The sequence below is a fragment of the Lactuca saligna genome, chromosome 5 (genome assembly GCF_052625555.1).
Source record: "Lactuca saligna cultivar CGN05327 chromosome 5, ASM5262555v1, whole genome shotgun sequence".
In the NCBI taxonomy this organism is placed as follows: domain Eukaryota; kingdom Viridiplantae; phylum Streptophyta; class Magnoliopsida; order Asterales; family Asteraceae; genus Lactuca; species Lactuca saligna.
In genome coordinates, this window is record NC_136421.1 from 150,528,270 (window position 1) to 150,548,345 (window position 20,076).

A 20,076-nucleotide genomic window follows, 5' to 3' on the forward strand; every position below is an offset into this window, starting at 1 on the left:
ATATATATATATATATATATATATATATATATATATATATAGGATATATCACAAATCCGATATCCTTGTGATGAGGATCTATTCTTAGTATAGATAAGATACAACCCCTTCAATCAAGGGATATACTTGTATAGATTAGTATATATTTAACATTACGGTAAAACCCTAATGTAACCTATAGCTTGGTGTCATAATCGTCTTTGTGACAACCATTTTCTTGGTAAAAGACAATTTGGTGAATCATCTGTGTTATTTACCTTTCCGTTCATTAATTGCTTAGTAACTTTGTTTTTTTTTTACTTGAAGTGTATCCGATCATCACAAACCTTCAACAAGGGATAAGGGTTACTAGGTTTTTTAATTATCCAAATTTTGAGGCATATAAAATTGTAATCAAGGAAAATAGAAACCCTAAGGGATCCTACAAATTTTCAAAAATAAGGGTGGAGGCTAGGGTTTCAAGAATTCTAGCCATTATCGAAACGTTCAACCTTTAGGGTTTAATTTCCATAAACTCTAATTTTCATCAATTCACTTTTATGCACGATCGAATAGAAAACTAAGGCTTTGATATCACTAATGGGTTTTCTAGGTTATAAAAAACTCATGTTACGGAAAAACTCCTAAACTCTTAAGTTCACATGCAACCTAGAACGGATCTATGTTTTCTCTATTGATAGCTAGAAACTATGATTATCAAGAAACCCTAGAGAGAGACTATGAAAATTGAAATTTACATAAAGATTAGCGCTACAAACTTCTTGATTATTATAGTAAATAATCAATTTAAATCCTCTTGTAGTTCCTTGGAATGCAAACGCGAAAAGCTTGGATATATCTAATGACTTGTACAAAAAACCCGAATAACTAGAAGACTTGAGGAGAAGGGAGGCTTAGAGCAAAATTTTAACTCTTGAGTCTTAAAAGGAGTAGACGAAAATATAAGACCCTAGGGATCATATTTATAGTTGATAAGGAAGCCTTAGATAAACCTAATTTGAATATAATAATAATATCTTGAGTTAATTAATTATCTAACTCCTTAATTATCCAATAGGATTAATCTAGAAAACCATAAAATCCTAGCCTAAAATCGGCCATGCTTAGAGATGGTTCTAGAAACCCTACTTTCCTCAACTATTGAACAACTACAACATAGTTCCTATACTTCCAATTAATTCTAATTAACTTGAAGTTAGTCATAATTAATTTCATATTATATATTAATTAATTATTAGTATTTTTAATTCATATATTAACCATTAATACATTAACTAATATTTTTTACAATTTATTAATCATATAATAAATTAACAAACCAACATCCCTTTGCAAAAATCATTCTATTCAGTTATCAGTTATGAAAATATACCAATTTAATTATCAGCTGAGACACTTTAATACAACAATTTTTCCTATTACTTTTAACGTAAATTCATCACAAATGGATCGCAATCTGCAAGTCAATGGAACTAATTGTCGATTCTGCTGCATTTTGCGGATAAACACTAGAAATAATTCCTTTTATTGAAATTCATAATATTCAATGGAACAAATAATTCATGATTTTTTTTTCAAAACCTTAAAATCTCTTGGTTTTGTTTTAGGTTGTATATGAAAAATAAAAAGAATTGAGTTGAATTGATATAAAACTAATAATTGAAACTAAACTACATTTCAACATTCAAAATGAAATTAATTAACGAAAAAAACATTGTGCATAAACATTTTAATCTTGCAAGTTAATTAAAATACATTTATGTTTATTCTAATATTGTTTGTGATTTAATAACCGGTACATGTCTTAGCGGATGAACTACTGCGTATGACTGGTTATTATGTTGAGTTTATGAAATTGTAATGGTTGATAGTGGAATCTTTCATTAAAATATCAATTTACAATTTAAATATTATCTGAATTTTGTTGTTAATTCTCCAAATTTAATATGTATTATTTTTATTATATAAGTGATCAAGCCATGTTTTGACGGTGTATTACACATCAAGAATGTTTTCCATTCAAATATTAGAGGTCGTATTGGTGATCACAAAAAAATGCTTTTGGAAATCTCCATAAGGATATATGTATACATAAAATATATTCAAAATTTTTAGTTAAATCGACAAAAATTATATTTCCATAGTTAATAATACGAATGACTTGGTTATTTGTTCCATTCTAAGCTTTCAGGGTGGAAATCCAAGACATTATCATTTGGAGGTCACCTTATGCTCATCAAATATGTTCTTCGGAACTTACCAAGTTATTATCTGTCACTTTTTCGAGCCCCTATGGGAGTGATTGAATCCCTTGATAAGATTTGCCGCAGATTTCTATGGGAGGAACGGAAAGAAACAAAAAAATCAATTGGGTGGCATGGGAGAAGATTGTGTCAACAAAGGAGCAAGGGGACTAGGTGTTTGCTCCATCATATCACTAAATATAGCTTTACTAATTAATGAAAGTGGCGCCTAAAAAAAGAACCGGAATCACTTTGGGATTGGGTCATTGGCAGGATTCACAATCTCATAAACAAAAGCAATGGTATACTTGCATAAAAGGAGAATCACTGGAGTGTGGGGTAATATAGCAAATATTAAAAATGATATTGAAGATTTGGAGATCAAGTTCAATGATATCTTTAAAAAACCTATTAAGTCTAGTGTGGAAACATAATTTTGGAGAGATTGTTGGGTTGAGAACACCACTTTCAAGGAAAAATACACTGGCATATACGAGTTAGAAAAGAAAATGTCGTGTTCAGTGTCTAAGTGAATAAGTGCTAATGGATATACACGTAGTTGGTATGTATGCCCAAGTAGGGTTGGCTTGGTAGTGGAGTACAATATTCTAATGCGTGACATTGCTAATACACATATTAGTACTGGAACAGACCTAATTCAGTGTGCTCTTGCACCTGATGGGGATTGTAGACCTGTTGAGAAGCAAAATTGAAAACAAAACAAACATAAATGAAAGTGAACCGAGAATTAGTTGGGTGAAACTTGTTCCGATTAAGGTGTCGACTTTTATTTGGAGAGCCAACATGGGGAGTATTCCATCTGCTATAGAACTCAGTCGAAGGGGTATGATGCTAAGTTCTACTTATTGTAGCTTGTGTATTAGCGGAGAAGAAAGTTGTGACTACCTTCTGATTAAGTGCCCTTATGCGACTGAGGCGAGGAACTTAATTTTCCAATGGTGCAACATAAACAGTCCTCAGCTTGAGACGGTTGGAGATACGATTCAATTTGTTGTGACTTGGGGATGGAATGTCAAGAAGAAAGAGTGGCTTACAGCTATATGTTATGGTCTCGTATTGTGCCTTTGGAAAGCTGGGAACGACCGAATCTTTAAGGTAGTGTTTAGCGTGTCTTCTCGAATAGTGAACAACATTAAATCCCCTTAGAAATAATAATAATAATTTCCATTGTAATGTTTTTAATTGAAAATTACATAGACATAGTGGGTAAACGAGCAACAAACTGTACCGCAACCCCTTTTTGGATGGCAAAACTAATTCTTTTAAAAACAACATCTATAGATCTTGGAGTCATAACATTACAATGCATGACCCGTTGGACTCTATTGAGCAGCTCTACAGCTTTTGGCGGAAGAAAACTGAAAGTATCAAATGCAAAGGGTATAAACATGTGTTTATTTTCCATGCACGCTTTCTCATGTTTTGCCACTTTGCTTGATGCAGCTTTTAAAGCAGCTGGACCCACTGTGAGAGCTCCACACCCAAGCCCACAAGAGGGGAGACCCCTGTTAGATCCACACATGCATGTTTTCCTCCAGCCCATTCAAATACTAAAACATCAGCTGGTTTAAGTGTTGATCTTCCTTCCAATGGGTCAGTCAGAAAGTTCACAGGTGTCTCTTTCTTGGCTGAAACCCCGACGCATCTAAATATGTCAAACATAACATCCCTAACCAGATCGTGTCGGTACTTGAAACCCGGGAGCTCTTTACAATGAACTGCATGCTCCCCAAACGAGTCCAAATACGCCTTACGACAAACAGAGCAAGTCTCGTTAGTCGGAAATAAAGGGATCATAAGGCGATACTTGAGGATGGCATGATACTCTACTAGCAACATATGCTGGCCGATACCATCAATAGGAATAGTCATAAGAAAATCCTGAGCATGTGGGGCCCGTAGACACTCAAAAATAGCTTTTTGCCTAATCGTCATGTCGAAGTGAACTTCCATGTGTTGGACAATTTTACTAAAAAGGGCACTCGAAAATGAACGTTGGGCTTTTGGAGGGGCGGTGTCCTTATTAGTGAAACCACTAAAGTCAAGCACGAAATCGTATCATGAAGACAGGCCAAAGCACAAACATAATCTGAATCCATACCACATATGCCGTATTTCGTAAGATGTGGTATTGTAACACCCACGATTGAGCCCGTGAGGCAACAAAAGCATATGATGAAGCCTCTACCGCTGAGTACAACCCCAAACCACCAAATTTAAATAGTAACGAAGCCAGTCGCCATTGAAGGTCCCCAAAGAACGAACCCCCACGAACCACAATATCTTCAATCGACTCACGTAACCCTTTATCAAAACACAGAGCAGCCTCTTCCATATGAGCGGGTTGGCACGTTCTCAGACCACAGAAAAGTTTGGCGATGCTCATGCAAGATCGAAGCAAAAGAAGCTCACTTTGGGGGTCATGTAACTGTGGTAGAATGCGTATCAAATCAACAGCCTTGGAAGCCCTCTTCATGGCTAACCCGCTAATAAAATTCACGTCTCTACTAACAGCTCCCCTAAGAAGCTTCACCCCCACTGACAGTCGGCTAATGTCTGCAAGGAATAAACCTGAACGACGCTTCCTACCATCGCATGAACGCCAAAATAGCTCAATTTTCTTGATATTCAGCTCAAGCCCCAATCCTGGGCCTACCACCCTAATGATGTCTAATACTCTAGCCACCTCCTCTGAATATCCAATCACTGTCCCGTCATCAAGGTACCAAGCATGAAGAAGAAGCTTACAATTGTCTCTAATTTGATGTATAAATGGGTGTAGTAAAAGAGCAAAAAGAAGAGGTCCCAAAGGGTCACCTTGTTGGACCCCAGTAGTGGACCAAATATGCTTATCTCCCAAATACAACATTGCTGTATGGCCATATAAAATTTGACCCATAAGGAAATGGAAGGGCACCTCATCATGACCTCGTGAAGTAAGGTAAATCTATCCACTAAATTGAAGGCATTTGAGAAATCCACAATAAGCATTGCAAGAGATCCGTCATCATGTCGTGCACTCGACACCCTATTAACACTATGAAGAACAACTTCAGCACCACTCGACACACCTACTCCAAATTGAAAGTCATTAAGGTATTGCGCCATTTCTTTATCAAATCCTTTCATAGCAACCTTCGAGATCAAACACCTCCATATAGTGCCCACGAAAATAGGACGGATTCCATTGTCAAGTTTTAGAAGAGGAGTAAGAGGTGCAGACACCACAAATTCCGCCAAACATGAAGGACATCTTCCCCCTAACCACAAGTTAACCACTACGGTGATGGCATGTAGGAGATCTGTGGCTATAGCAGATCCTACCCCACATAGAGCATCCAAAATATGTTGAGCTCTCAAACCGTCTCTCCCGCAAAAAGTTCCTTTAGGAAACGATTTAATACAACCAAGGACATTATTAATATCTGCTATAAGGGGAGGCTGAGAATAAATCCCTTGTATTTTTATGGGTGAAATAATGTAGATGTAGTAGCAATTGTGGTATGTGGGAAGACTCGATTGTTTCCCATTCCTCCCTCTTTAATTTGTATTTATGTTTAATTGTATTGTTTTTTTGTTCTCCTTTCCCCTTTTAGATTCTCATTATTTGGGGTGGTTTATAAAATTTCAACCGTTTCCAAAAAAAATAAAAAATAAATAAATAAATAAACAAAAAAACTCAATTATTTGTAACACAGGTTGGTGCAAAATTTAATTATTAAACAACACATAAAGTTACACTTAGTTTAAATATATAACACCTAACGACACATATATAACGTGCTTGCCAAAAAGATCGCTATATACATTAATTTGACATGGAGAAATTATGTATATCTTTCTACCCATTAAAATGATAACATGTGTTATATTAGTATTAATATGTATTAAAATATCATTAAGTGAACATTAAATATTATATATGTCATTATTAAATTGGATAAAAAGATTTATAAAAATAAAAATTAAAAGAATATTTAATTTCTCTGTTAGTGGATCCAAAAACATTTTAGGTGCAACAGTTCGGCGATCAAGAAAATGAGATATACATAATTTAATCATTAACCAAGGCCCTATTTTTTTAATTGAAAAGGAAAATGTAAATGTTAATGGTAGGAACCTTGAAATAATTATCCACCTGTTTTTGTATTGGCAACATATTATTCACTATGCAATGGCAGGAAAGCTACTTTGCTTCTTTTTGGTAATACTTCGTCCCTTTTCATACCCGTCGTATTTGTTAATAATCACACCTTTTTCTGTACAGTAATCATATTATTCTCTTTTTGTTTGCAACTCTAGCTCAAGTTAGTAATGGAGAAATGTTTTTTCCTTACTTTCTACACTTTTTTTTTTATTGCAGGCACGCACTTCATTACAATTTATTTGAAATGTTTGTAACTTTTATCTTTTTACTTTGATAAATGTGTGGTCAAATAGAAACAAAAGTAAATTACTTAAATCATCAGCATAAGTGATGTTATGGAAAAAAACGTTATTAACATATGTTAGAGTATGAATTCCTTCAGAAGCACCATGCATGTAGTCTCTTAAAAATATAACTTGTCAAATTTCAAAAATAACCGATCAACTAATGCAATTTCTATTGATCAAGTTACCAGTTCGCGCCTTCTCATGATAGTGATAAACCCTTTCGAAATATATATTTTTTATTAACTAAAAAAGAACGAACAAAAATTAAATTTTCAAAATGCAGCTGAAACACAAAACTGGGAACAAATTAAAAGTGATTCTTACCGATATATGTGATTTCTATAGTAAACAGTTAAAATGCAGATTTTATTATCCAAATGGAGTTAAAAACATGACATGTATTTATTTATAAGTTAATTAAGAAAATAATGTAATAAACCAATCCATGAATATAGATATACATAACAAAAAGTTCCTTGCGCGAAGGGTCCAAATGTCAATGCTTTTGGTATTGAAACCTGCAGAATTCAATCTCTAAAAATATATACACTATTGGTTTAAAGAAATCTTATACAGAAAATCTTGTAGTGATTGCTATGAGTGAGAGAGATAATTTTTGTTGAAATCTAAATGGAAATTATGTGGATGTTTTAGGAAGGAATTCCAAAAGCTGCAACTCTCTCTCTCTCTCTCTCTCTCTCTCTCTCTCTCTCTCTCTCTCTCTCTCTCTCTCTCTCTCTCTCTCTCTCTCTCTCTCTCTCTCTCTCTCTCTCTCTCTCTCTCTCTCTCTCTCTCTCTCTCTCTCTCTCTCTCTTTGTCGTATAATTAAACATATGGAAAGGGTTCAAACTTCAAAGCTCGAAAGACACTAAATAAATAATCATTCAAATTTTTAACATAAAATACATATATATGATGACAATACGTATGTTCCACAGCCACGATGATGAAAACAATTCAGCTGCAAATTACTAAATACATAGCATATTGTGATTAAATAAGCGATTATGAAACCTGCCATAGCTCCATCTTCGCATCATTAATGTAGACGCCTTAAAAGTTAAAAAAAGACTTAATAACCAAATTAATCATAATATCATGAACTCCAAAATTGATCTAAGAGCATCCAAGCCGAAGCTCCAAATCCAAATCATCAGACTTTGATTCACCAAAACCGATCTCCAAATTCAACCTAATAATATCTTGTTTCTTGACAATCTCACCCTCGTTTTCATTTGGAAAACTATCATATTTACAAACCCCATAAGGCAGAATCTGAGGTTTTATCATGGTTAAATTTTGACAAGCTCTATGACGCAAACGATAGGAAGGATGCGTTGTCGAGTGTGATACACATGGAAAATTCGGTTGTGGAGAAGAGGGTGATGACGAGATCAAAGGAGGTAACATTGTTGGAGCGGATGACATATTTGAGAAACAATATGGTGAGAAATTAGGGTTAGGGTTAGGTTTTGAATCAGGGTTAGGGTGTGGGTTGTAATTAGAAGAGCAGTTGTGAGAATGAAGATGAAGATCTCTTGAAGATGGTATTTGTCTAAGTCTTGCTCTGTCTCTTCTATGAACGTTCATGTGACCCCCGAGAGCTTGAGCGGATCTGAACTCTCTCTTACAGAAAGTACACGTGTAAGATCTTGGTGGCCATGAGAACCCACCAAGCAAATCACCTCCTTCCCCAACACCATCTTGTTCAGTAACGTTCCCCCAAGAATAATTATCTGTTGTAGTGTTGCTTTCGTTCATGATGCTATGTTTCTCTGATCTTCCACCATTGTTATGATCTTCCAAGCTATTAGTATCGCTCACACTGCTTCTTTTTTTCATTGTTGTGCTTTGATCGCTCCACACACACAACCACTGATGAAAGCAAAAAGAAATGCATACACAAAGTAGAGTTTCAGATTTGGGGTTTGGAGAGAGAGTGAGAGAGTGGAAATGCCATTAAGGTTGTGGGGCATTTATCTGAAAATGTTCCATATGTTTGGTCACTACTTACTAAAACTAGAATCCTCGTCGTAGCAGGGCTACACCTTTTTGCTAAATCTAGCACTGATCTAGTGGGTGTTTTCTTCCTTTTAAATAGTGTGCCCCATTCCCTACGCATCAAAAGTCATTAGGTACCCTATTGTTTAATACTATTTGTTTCAGTATTGATACTCTTCAAATAGATTGGGATGTTTTCTTATTCACTGCTCTTAAAGTTTATATGATTACCCTCTACGTGTCGGTTTGTGGAGGCCATTGGATAGTCATATTCCACTTTTATGCTTCAATCAAACATTTTATTGGTTCAGATATATATATAATATTAAATATGTAATTTTCATAAATAGGATGGAATGGTTGTGAAAAAAGTTATATACTTATTTTATGACATTTCAGTGAAAATACATCTACATCATCGATATCACATTTGGACCGACTTTAGGGTTGTCGGAAATCTTATCAACATAGATTTAATAGTTCTTTCCATGCTTAGAATATATTAACCTGTAGTACAATTATTAGTCGAGTGCTATAGTTACACAATTACAAGAACAAAGACCTCTAACAAGAAATTAAAATGAATGTGACTTAAACAAAAATAAATGAGAATCAAGAAAGGGCTACGATGGAAAATAGAAGAGAAATTAAAGCATGTTGCGCAGTCATCTTTATCTATATGTTGGTAATCTAATTAATCTTATATCGGTACATACATAAAATGCATGTATGTATATGGAGCATATGTACTTGGATTCAGTGAATGAAATTATGATATACTCAACAGGTTTCAAATAGTGTTTTAATTTCTTTAATTTTTGTTAATCTATGTAGTATTCATAATCTAATTCAAACATCAGATTTTATAATGCAATTAATTATCAATCGGTAAACCTTCCGTTATGACTTCAGCATACATATATAATTATTTTTACATACACCACAAGAATTATGAGCAGCAAAGGGACGGATCCATGTTCTTGCAGCATGTCACGACTATTGCTTTTAGCGGTGACATGTTGCTGTTAATTAATATGTAATCCTTAATTATACGCCCGTCATTAATGCTAGTATGTTTTTTATGTTGATATATCAACGGTAGTAGTGTTGCCCCTTCTACTCATTGTCACCCCTGTTGATATTGATACTTTCTTTTTTAAATTTAAATAATTTTTTCCAAATACGAAAGTAACAATGTAAATACAGAAACGATAATCAAAAGACAGAAGTACAGAAAACAATAGAACTAAAAAAATGCATAAATCAATACAAAAGTTTAAAATTATTTGTCACACAAAATATCCATAATTAAATTATAAATAATATATAAAACTATTCAGATGTCTCCATATCATCATCTCTCTAGTTCTTGCTCCCCTCGTGTAATATTTGACAATTTGACATTAAACCCAATGTTATTTATTTATTTATTTATTTATTTTTTTGTATTTTTGTTTTATTTTATTTTAATATTTTTAAACATAAATACCATATATCTTTATATTAAACAACAAATACAAGTAGTTATGATAAATACGAACACACAAAATATGTTCAATGAGAATGACAAAAAAATATGTTCTGTGATAATGTGAATATGTTCAATCTTACATAATTAATGTCATTATCATACATTCTCACAAATTAAATTGTCTATAATTTTATTATAGATCTTTTTTATTATTCACATTTTATCAGAATATTGTCAGGATGTTTATTAAGTTGTATTCTATAAGAATGAAAATAAGTGAAAAATGATCTGTGAGGACAAAAATGAATAATAATTAATGATAATGAATGAAAATGACAATAATTATGTGAGGTTGACGGTATTCACATTACTAAACAACTTATTCTTTTTACTAATTTTCTATAATAGCACTGTCCATACCTTCACACAATAGTTGTCCATACACATTATAATTTTACCACACACACACATATATTCCCTCATCAGAAGCATAGTTATGTTAAACAAGCTATACACACCGGATACATTGCATTGAGGCATCGCGTAAGAGACAAACACAATCTTTACATACAAACACAATCTTTACATGTTCACTTGTGGTTCCAATCATCCTTTAAACTTCTGAATAAGTTAGTCATTTAATCATTATATAAACTTTTAGCAACTTAAAATCGCTTAACTCACTATTTATGGTTTTAACATTAGCAAAAAACTTCATTTTGTAGAAGCAAAAATCTCATCACTATAGACATTTTATGATGAAGTTTTTTTCATTCAATGCGTGAAGAAAGGTGCTGTTGTTGATGATAAGTTATGGTGACGTTGAATTGTAGTAACTATAACATATGAAAACTCTTTGCTATAGGTCATACTCGTTACTATATGGTAGTGAGTTTTTGGAGTTGTATCTACTGATTGTTTAAAAATGCTACTGGTAGTACACTTATAGTCACTTTTTATTTATTTCATATGATTATTGTATACCTTTCGTCTGTAGCTGAAGGTAAAGAATCACCATATAAACCTGTTGCTATAGACGTTTTATGACAGGTTTTTTTTCATTCAATGTGCGACGAAATGTGGTGTCATTGATGATAGGTTATGGTAATGTTGAATTGCGGTGACTATAACCGACGAAAAGTTATTGATATAGATCAAACTCGTCACTATATGGTAGAGAATTTTTGGAGTTGTATCTACTTATTTTGATAATCGTCACCAATTATACACTTATAGTCACTTTTATTTATTGTATATGACTATTGTGTACCTTTCGTTATCTGTTAGAAAGTAAAGAATCACCATAAAATAGTTTAAGTGACAAGGATATTCTTATAGAATGACTGTTATGTACATTTACTCACTCACAAGAAGTTCGACCGACACTATAAAATACTTATACACATGTTTATTCTGTACAATGACAAATGTTTACATGTACTCACCCACAAAAAAGTTAGATGTTCACCATAAAATACTTATAGTGAGATGGTTTTTTCCTACACATTGACAAACGTTTACATGTATTCACCCATGATACACATACAAAATACATGTATACATACAAATACACATATACATACATAAATTACATTTAAAATACACATATACATACAAATGCACATAGAAATACACATCCATATCTAAAAACACAAAATACACATACAAATACAGATCTAGAAAATAAAATTCCGGCTAGAACAGTCGTGACGGAATCCTCCTGCGAGAACGATGGGGGATCTCAAAATTTCGGCAACCAAAACAAACGTTGGAAATTTAGTAGGGGGAGAGAAAAGAAAAAGAAAAGCAGAAAAAACAAAGAAGAGGGGACAAATTGTGAAAATGTTGGTGAAATCCCGATGAGGTCGATGGTGGTGAGCAGAGAGAAGAAGGGAAAATATAGAATAAAGTGACGACGAAGAGGGTTTTATTGTTGACGCTTTTTTGGGGCGAAGCCTTTAGCGACGACATTTGAGGGAAAATAATGTGGGGTTTCCTACATCATTGGATCATCGATTAAATTGACGAATGGCGTTTAAATGACGCGGATCGCCAACAATAAGTCTTTAGCAGCATCGGGAACTCTTTGGCGGCAAAACACTGGAGGGAAAACAACTTGGGGTTTCCTACATCCTCCTATTCGTTGGATTAGGCTTAAATCGATAGATGAGGTTGAAATGACACAGATCGCGAACATAAGCATTTAGCGACGACACCTTTAACGGTGACGGACACTTTTAGCGGGGACAAAAGACGCATTTTTTTGTTGGTGTCGTTGATATTGTCGCTTATTCTTATATATATATATATATATATATATATATATATATATATATATATATATATATATATATATATATAATTTGCAAACCTAATTAACCAAATTCTACTTTTTTTTTTATTACGAATAATGGTGTTTTTAGTAGTTACACTCCTTATCCCATTCAATGTACAATAATTTATGGATTGTTTTTCTTGTGCTTTTGCCTTTCTTTATTAGTTTGAATATATGTATATCTCGATCATGTAACAACAATAGAAAAATACATGTTAAAATAATCATTGAAGCAAACACGCACAATTTATATGATTAATTAATAGAATCATTTTAAAAAATATATATGGTTTAATTAATGACTACAAAAACTAAGAATTTAAGCAAAAAAAAATACCTCATTATCAAGGATTACAATAATTTTTTCCCAAGCCACAAAATTACTTAGGGCATCATTTCCTGTTAATACTACTTTCTTAATCTTGTTTGCTACTTAGGCGGTTTGATTTATTACTTCATCGACTTGAACTCTATAGTAACTAGTCGGTAGTGGTTGTGCATGTATTTTTTATATTTTCTAGTTATGCTCCAGATAAGCTCCAGGTATGCTCTAGATACGCTCCAAAGACTTTCAAACTACTGCTATACTTCAAATTACCAAAAATAGACAACAAAACTTGAGTAATACAAGAATTTTAACGGAATACACGAGTTGAAAATTATTTAGACAAATGCATAGAAGGAAAAACATAAAATATGGTTCAAAATACTAATAAAAACTACTGTAAGTAATAGGAAGATTAAATATTATAAACAAAATGGAAAGATGTAGATGACCTAAGAGGAGCTACAATAAAAACTAAAAATAAAAATAAGGAAACAAAAAACACTTCACCCTTTTTATTCATTTTTTCTCTTTTCACATGATCAAACTTTACATCGAGGTAGCTCCAATGAAATCTTGAACTCAGACAATAGTGTCAATACCTTTATTGCAGTTTCAAAACTCATATTTAGTATGCTAAACCAATCTTTGAGTTTACGCCAAATTAAATTTGTAAAAACTTTGTATTTTTAAAAACAATTTCATAGAAATTTGTTTATAAAAACTTTAATTGACCTAACTTATTATACCACACATCTTTCTTATTTTGATCAAATCTTCAGATTTAACTTTTCTTGGTTGTTGATTTCGATTTGAACTTGACTTGGATTTGACTTGGAATTTCAGATTTCTTCAAGTTTCTTGATGTACAATGTCTAATAAATACATCGATTGTGCACAAATTTCACATTGTGGCCCATCATATCTTAAATACTTCAAAAATGATAATAGATTGGTTGCATATAACAAGAGTTTCCTCCTAACTTCAAAAAGTGTAAAAACTATGGGTTTGGTACTTTAAGGAAAGAAAATGCGTATTCAATATAGGTTCCTCTTATGCTATTAAAGGAAATTATTTTTAAAACAATGTTTGATTTTTCCATCCCATAATTCCATTGTAAAAATTATATGAATCTTGCATTTGTTCGTATTGCGTAATTTAAAGTACTTTTTGATTTTGAAAAGATAATTCTGAAGTTTGGTTGTAATGGAAGTGTTATTTTCATTTCCTATCACACTTCATCTTTACAGAGTTATTGAATGTAAGCCCGAGGGCTTAGTGAGCTACCCCTAAAATACCAATACCATACTGATAATACCATATCAGTAATAATCAATCAATTAACATGCATACTGGGCCATCAGCTTGTCTGGACCGCCTTACCGGGCCTACAGTCTGTCTGAATCTATCCCGAGCCTTCGGCATGAGTGGTCCGCCATGTGGGCCTACAGTCTCCCCGGACCGCTCATAGGGTATATTGGCCATCGGCACAAAGCAGGACTGCCTCAACCCAACCATAAACAAATAACCATGTGCGCATACTATCATATACAGGCATATACAAACATCAAAAATATCTGTCACACTGATCATGAATCATAGAATTCTCCTGTAACTAGCGTACCGACCTAGTAGGTCACTAACATACCAATCCCTACGGATCATAAGAGCATAACATATTGTCTACCCCGATTCCGATTTAACAGATCATAACCACATGTAGCATACCATAATAATAAAAACTAAAGGGACGGCCTTGGTGCTATAGAACCTATCGATATAGTGAGGATAACTTACCTCGCAGATGTCGACACGAAAGGTAAACTCCAACTCACGGATCACTTGACATAGGCTCCACCACCTATCATCATAGTACATCATACTCATAAGTCCTTAACCTTATAAGGTACTCCATAACCCACTAGTCAACCCCGGGTCAAAGTCAAAGTCCTCAGTCAAGGTCAACAGTCCATGTTGACCTTAACTCGCTGAGTACCCTTGGCTACTCGCCGAGTTCTCTGAAGTACATTCCAACTGGCTGAGTCATCGGAGTGACTCGTCGAGTTCCTTTGATTTTCGATCAAACTTTAAGGCCACCCGTCGAGTTCCCTCCTTGCAACTCGACGGATACACACTCATACATATCCAAGAGAAAACTCATCCGACTCGCCGAGTTGTTCATCAACTCGTCGAGTTGACGGCCATCTTCATGTGACTCGTCGAGTCAACCTTGCGACTCACCGAGTCCATTCAGTTATTTTTTCCACACAGACTTGTTTTGAGCCATGCAACAGCTCCAACTCATAGATCCAAGCTTCTAGGGCATGCTTATCATGTAAAGTTGCAAACTTTACGTGCATGCATGGCTATAAAGGCTCTAAATGTCTATTTTAAGTTCTTAATGGAACTTCATGCTCAAGAGGGACTTTAATCACAACCAAGACTATTACTTTATGCTTCTAGAATCCAAGGAGGGTCCAAATCTGAAGTTACAACTTCAGATCTAGCCCATAGCTCATCATACCAACTTGAAAATCCATAAAAATCCCTAGAAACTCAACAAAAGAGAAAAAGGGAAGTAAGGATGGCACTTTGATACCTCCAAAGGATGCTAGCTAAGGTAAATCCCGCTTCCTACTCCTTCCTTGCTTCAATTTCCTTTGCACTATTAGATTCTTCGTCAAAGATTCTCTTTTCCAAGCTTCAAACACCACACCAAGGCACACACACACAAATTAGGGTTTTAAGGGGCTCTCAAAGACTATAAAGAGGCCAAAGGAGGCTAAGGATCCTTTAAATAGAGGTGCAAACCCCTGAGTTTAGGGTTTCCACTGTCAGCTCCTACTCGCCAAGTCCCAACATGGACTTGTTAAGTAGGTCACTTAAAACGCGATCTCATCCAACTGCTACTCGACGAGTAGGTCAACCAACTCGTCGAGTAGAGCTTAACCCAATAAATCTTATTTAAGCAATACCTGAAAATCGGGGCGTTACAGAAAACTACTATCAAGCTCTAGTGTAACATCCCGATTTATGGGAATGAGATTTTAGAGAAATGCATGCAATTAAAGAAACCTACTCCATGAGTTGCAGGGACTAGCTCGTCGTGTAGAGATTAGTAAACCTGTATGAATTATGTGGTCTACTCGGTGATTCGGACGACCCCAACTCGACGAGTAGGAGATGAAATGAAAGGACTTAAACCACATATTTTGGCCTCCCTTATCACCTCATTACCTAGAGAATGAAACCCTAGCCATTATTTACCATTCCTTTGTGTTTATGAGGCTAAGAGAGTGTTTTTGTTGCAATTGTTGAAGAAGTGTGAAGGTGGAAAAGCTTGGAATGGGAAGGAGCTTGTAGATCCAGCATCTACATCGTTTTGGCTACCATTTACAGGTAACAAGTTGTTACCTTGATCATTCTAGTGTTAGATCTCCTTATTCATGGGTTTAAGGCCATTTTTAGCATATTAGTGGACCATTTCAGGTATTGGGTACGATCTGAAGTTGTAACTCTAGATCTGCACTCCTCTAAGTGTTGTGTTTTATATATTATAACACTCCTATGGTGAACATACAACCCTAATGATTTGGATCTAAGTTTTCTCTAGTTATACGTGCAATATTCATTTTCTAAAGCATGAAGCCTAATTAGCATGCAACTTTGATACATGAATCATAAAAGCTAGTTAGAATAATGCCTGTTATTTGTAGCTTATAGTTCTTGACCTTTTAAGAGCTTAGCACCCCAAGTGTGATACCTCAAACAAGTCACAAACACATGAACAAATGGAGGATAATGAGAGAGAGGTTAGGAGCACCAAAAACGACAAGGTTTTTACGTTAGAGTACTAGTGGTTGATTGTGCAAGCTTAAGGGTTTAATTTACAGTTTGGGATCCTTAGGATTTCATACATAAACCCTAAAACCTTTGGTAATCCAATGATCCATATGATAGGCCCATTGGACTAACTCTTCAAGGACTTTCACATAGATTTGGCTCATCACTAATCAACATGGATCATTACCCAAAACTATAAATATTACTAATTTACCCAATCAGTCCCTACAAATTTAATTAGTCTTTATTGATCACTAAATTAATTCTTAATCAATACTAATTAAATAATATGATTTACCAATTAATATATTATTATTATAATATATTAATATATCACAAATAACCTCGTTCTCAAATATCCATCCTATCAAATTGTTATGGTGAAGGCAACCCGAAATGGACCATGCTACTCTCGGGTCAAGTACATACCAATTATAAGTATGGGCTTAAACACCTAATCCAACAGTCTCCAACTTGGATAAGTCTAATAACTATAATTGCAAGCACGAATTCAAAACCGACTAGCAATCGTAGCTCTCAAAAAGCCGTTGTCGAACTGTGAAGCGTCCATTAGATAAGGAAACATATATTCCTCCATTCTACAAGATATATTATGCACTGAGACATGGATTATAAGCATTCTCTTTGTTCATGTGTTTTTTCCTGATTTCTGATTTATGGTGACTGACTAATTGAACAAATCAAATTAGTGTAGACCTGGCCAAGCTCTTAGGGTTATCATCAGTAAATCATCAAGGGACCCATATATATCTCTTTTATCCCACATTGGGTAAAAGGAGCAGATAAACTTCGACTCATATGCTTGCTCAATTCAATCATCAAATCACAAACAACAATACATTTTATAACACCAATTTACTGGTGCGTTTACATATCATCAAGGTGCAACCGACTTGTGAACTGCAACTATATATCTCCGTTCCAAGAATATAAGATATTATCGTCTCAAAATCACTTGTGATAAAATCCATGAAATGATTCATGTGAGCATGGGTTTAATCCAATACCAAAATCTTATTACAGGAATACTTATGAATACTGCAAAAAAACGTTTTCTATATCTAACACCTTAAACAATCCTACAGTCTAATTCATGAGAGTCTTACTTCATTACTTACTTCCAAAGTATGATTGATTGTGATGTTTGAATAACCTAGTTATTCGGGAAGTAAAACATGCAAAGTGAAACACAAGAATAATCGAATCTAATATGGTTTCAAAACTTTTGAATATAAATAAAACACTTATTATTTAATCACCATATTGATTACACATTTATTCATTGTATAATGTCTTGACTAATCAACTTAATACTTGAGTTAAAACAATAGTTTTCTCATGCTCAAGCATGTACACTATGTTTCTCTATGGTCCTTACTTTGTGAAATAGATCAATTGTAATCAATTCCAATGATGCTTATTTCACAATTCCAAATCATTATCGTAAGTGTAAGAATATCAAATTCTTGCCATTTATTGAAATTTGTTAGATTCTAAACTTATATGCAATTATCCTTTTGTAATGACTATGCACAAAAGTCACAGAAACTTTGGCAAAAGATATTACAAAGTATTCCAATAGAGATTGATAAGAAAACAATTCCAAGGAAGCGAAGTCTCAAATTCAAAGTGCATTCCTTGGAAGATCCTTCTTGCACAAATGGATTCTTAATATCCATCTCCCATTATGGAAACATTTCCATAGATGTCATATAACAACTCATTATTAATAGAATCCAATCTATTCATAATAATGTCAATATGGTCCATCCATTACTATACTTCCAACTGTCCTTAACCAACCAATCATTAGTGAACCTTAGATCGTCCTTGACAGTTGTTTAACTACCTTAGTCATATCTGGTTCTAGTACTCTTAACGCCCTAGGCATTTGGAAAATTATAACACGTGAATATTATAGCACATGCGATCGATACTATACCGAAAGAATATGTGACACAATTCATAATGTCTTACAAAAAGACATGATACTTGACCAGTCTTTTGCTATAATATTTCTATATGTAGAATTTCCAATGTTGAAACACTTCAACATGGTATTCATATATTCTCATAACTAAGCTTGATTAATATTTCAATCTAAACTTTAGATTCGAAATAAAGTATAAGTATTGTCTCCCTTACTATAGCGAAACAATATCTAAACTTGTACCTTTGCTAATTTGTAACCTTTGTTTCCTATAGATAGTATTACAACCTTGCAATACTTAGTCTAATAGTTGTGCTCCAACTAGCTTAACAATTATACTTTTTTCTAGCATAACAATTTTGCTTACTTTAGCACAACACTTATGCTCCCACTAGCCTTGACATGTACCCAGAAACCAACTATACTTTTAGAAATCAATACTTATTGAATTCCTTACCAAAGTTCAGATTTTTGATACTTGGTGCTTCGATAACTCTTTTCTAGACTTCTCAAGCTTATACACCTTTCACATTAAATAACACAGTGTATGTTTGAACCTTTCAGAAACTTATAGTCAATAAGTCTTGAATATTCAAACTAATTTCCATTTCTCACAATTCGAACTATGAAGAGAGAAGTCGTAATCATATTCGAATTCGAGAAATCAATTATCACAACTTCTAGCTCTAATCCTTTAAAATCTACTTAGTGAAACCGTTTCCTCACAATCATTTTTATGAAGTGGAGAGAAACCTTTTTTGACAACTATCTCATGACAAGGTCAATGACAAATTCATACTCTTTTGGACTGAACTTGTTTAATCTCAATTTCTTGCCATCTGGTAGCAAAAGGGGTCCTACCATTGCTTCCAAGTTATTGAGCAGCTCACCCATAAAAATCAAAGAACTTTCACTGATCCAGGTGCATTGCCCTATGTAGTCAAATGAGAACTCATAGAATTCACATGCATAGTCAACTTAAATGGAATGGACATAAAAACAAGAATATGTCAACATGTGTAACAACCCGAAGTTTTCCATCGTCGAAAACTTGTTCTACCCATGAGATTTTGCCGTTAATCGATCCGTTTCGTTCTCGCTTTGGGTTAATGAATTAAATTTATATGTTTATATAATTGAATGAGTGTCCAAACCTCTTGGAACTCATGAAATTAAACCAAAAGTGTTTACTTCAAAAAGTTAGAAACATTCCCGCCGGGTGACGGTAACTTAATCGGGTGCGACCAAAAGCCCCGTTTAATGCCGGTATCGGGTAGAATTTCACCGCGTCCAAGTTTTAGGACCTATATAAACGTGTTTTAACATCCATTTGAACCTTTTTCCTTCTCTCTCTACTCTCTCTCTAACCTCTCTCCTAAAATCCAAGATTTAGGGTCCAAAACTCAATTTTAAGGTCTCAAATCCTTAAGGTAACTTCCTAACCTCATTGT

General features: G+C 34.0%; 2 protein-coding genes across 2 annotated transcripts; one reads left to right on the forward strand and one right to left on the reverse strand.

The window, feature by feature from the left end:
- The first annotated feature begins 2,921 nt into the window (after positions 1–2,921).
- Positions 2,922–3,410, forward strand: LOC145045840 (uncharacterized). The gene has a single exon (XM_078994145.1). It carries the CDS (start codon positions 2,922–2,924, stop codon positions 3,408–3,410), a length of 489 nt encoding a protein of 162 aa, XP_078850271.1.
- A 4,208-nt stretch (positions 3,411–7,618) lies between these two features.
- Positions 7,619–8,643, reverse strand: LOC144997925 (transcriptional regulator SUPERMAN-like). The gene has a single exon (XM_078957793.1). The coding sequence runs from the start codon at positions 8,538–8,540 to the stop codon at positions 7,815–7,817; it is 726 nt and encodes a 241-aa protein (XP_078813919.1). The 5' UTR covers positions 8,541–8,643; the 3' UTR covers positions 7,619–7,814.
- Between the last annotated feature and the right edge of the window lie 11,433 nt (positions 8,644–20,076).

What these genes read in the sequence shown, in the direction of transcription:
- LOC144997925 (XM_078957793.1), bottom strand. Translation starts at nt 8,540, where the DNA reads ATGAAAAAAAGAAGCAGTGTGAGCGATACTAATAGCTTGGAAGATCAT.
- LOC145045840 (XM_078994145.1), top strand. Translation starts at nt 2,922, where the DNA reads ATGGGGATTGTAGACCTGTTGAGAAGCAAAATTGAAAACAAAACAAAC.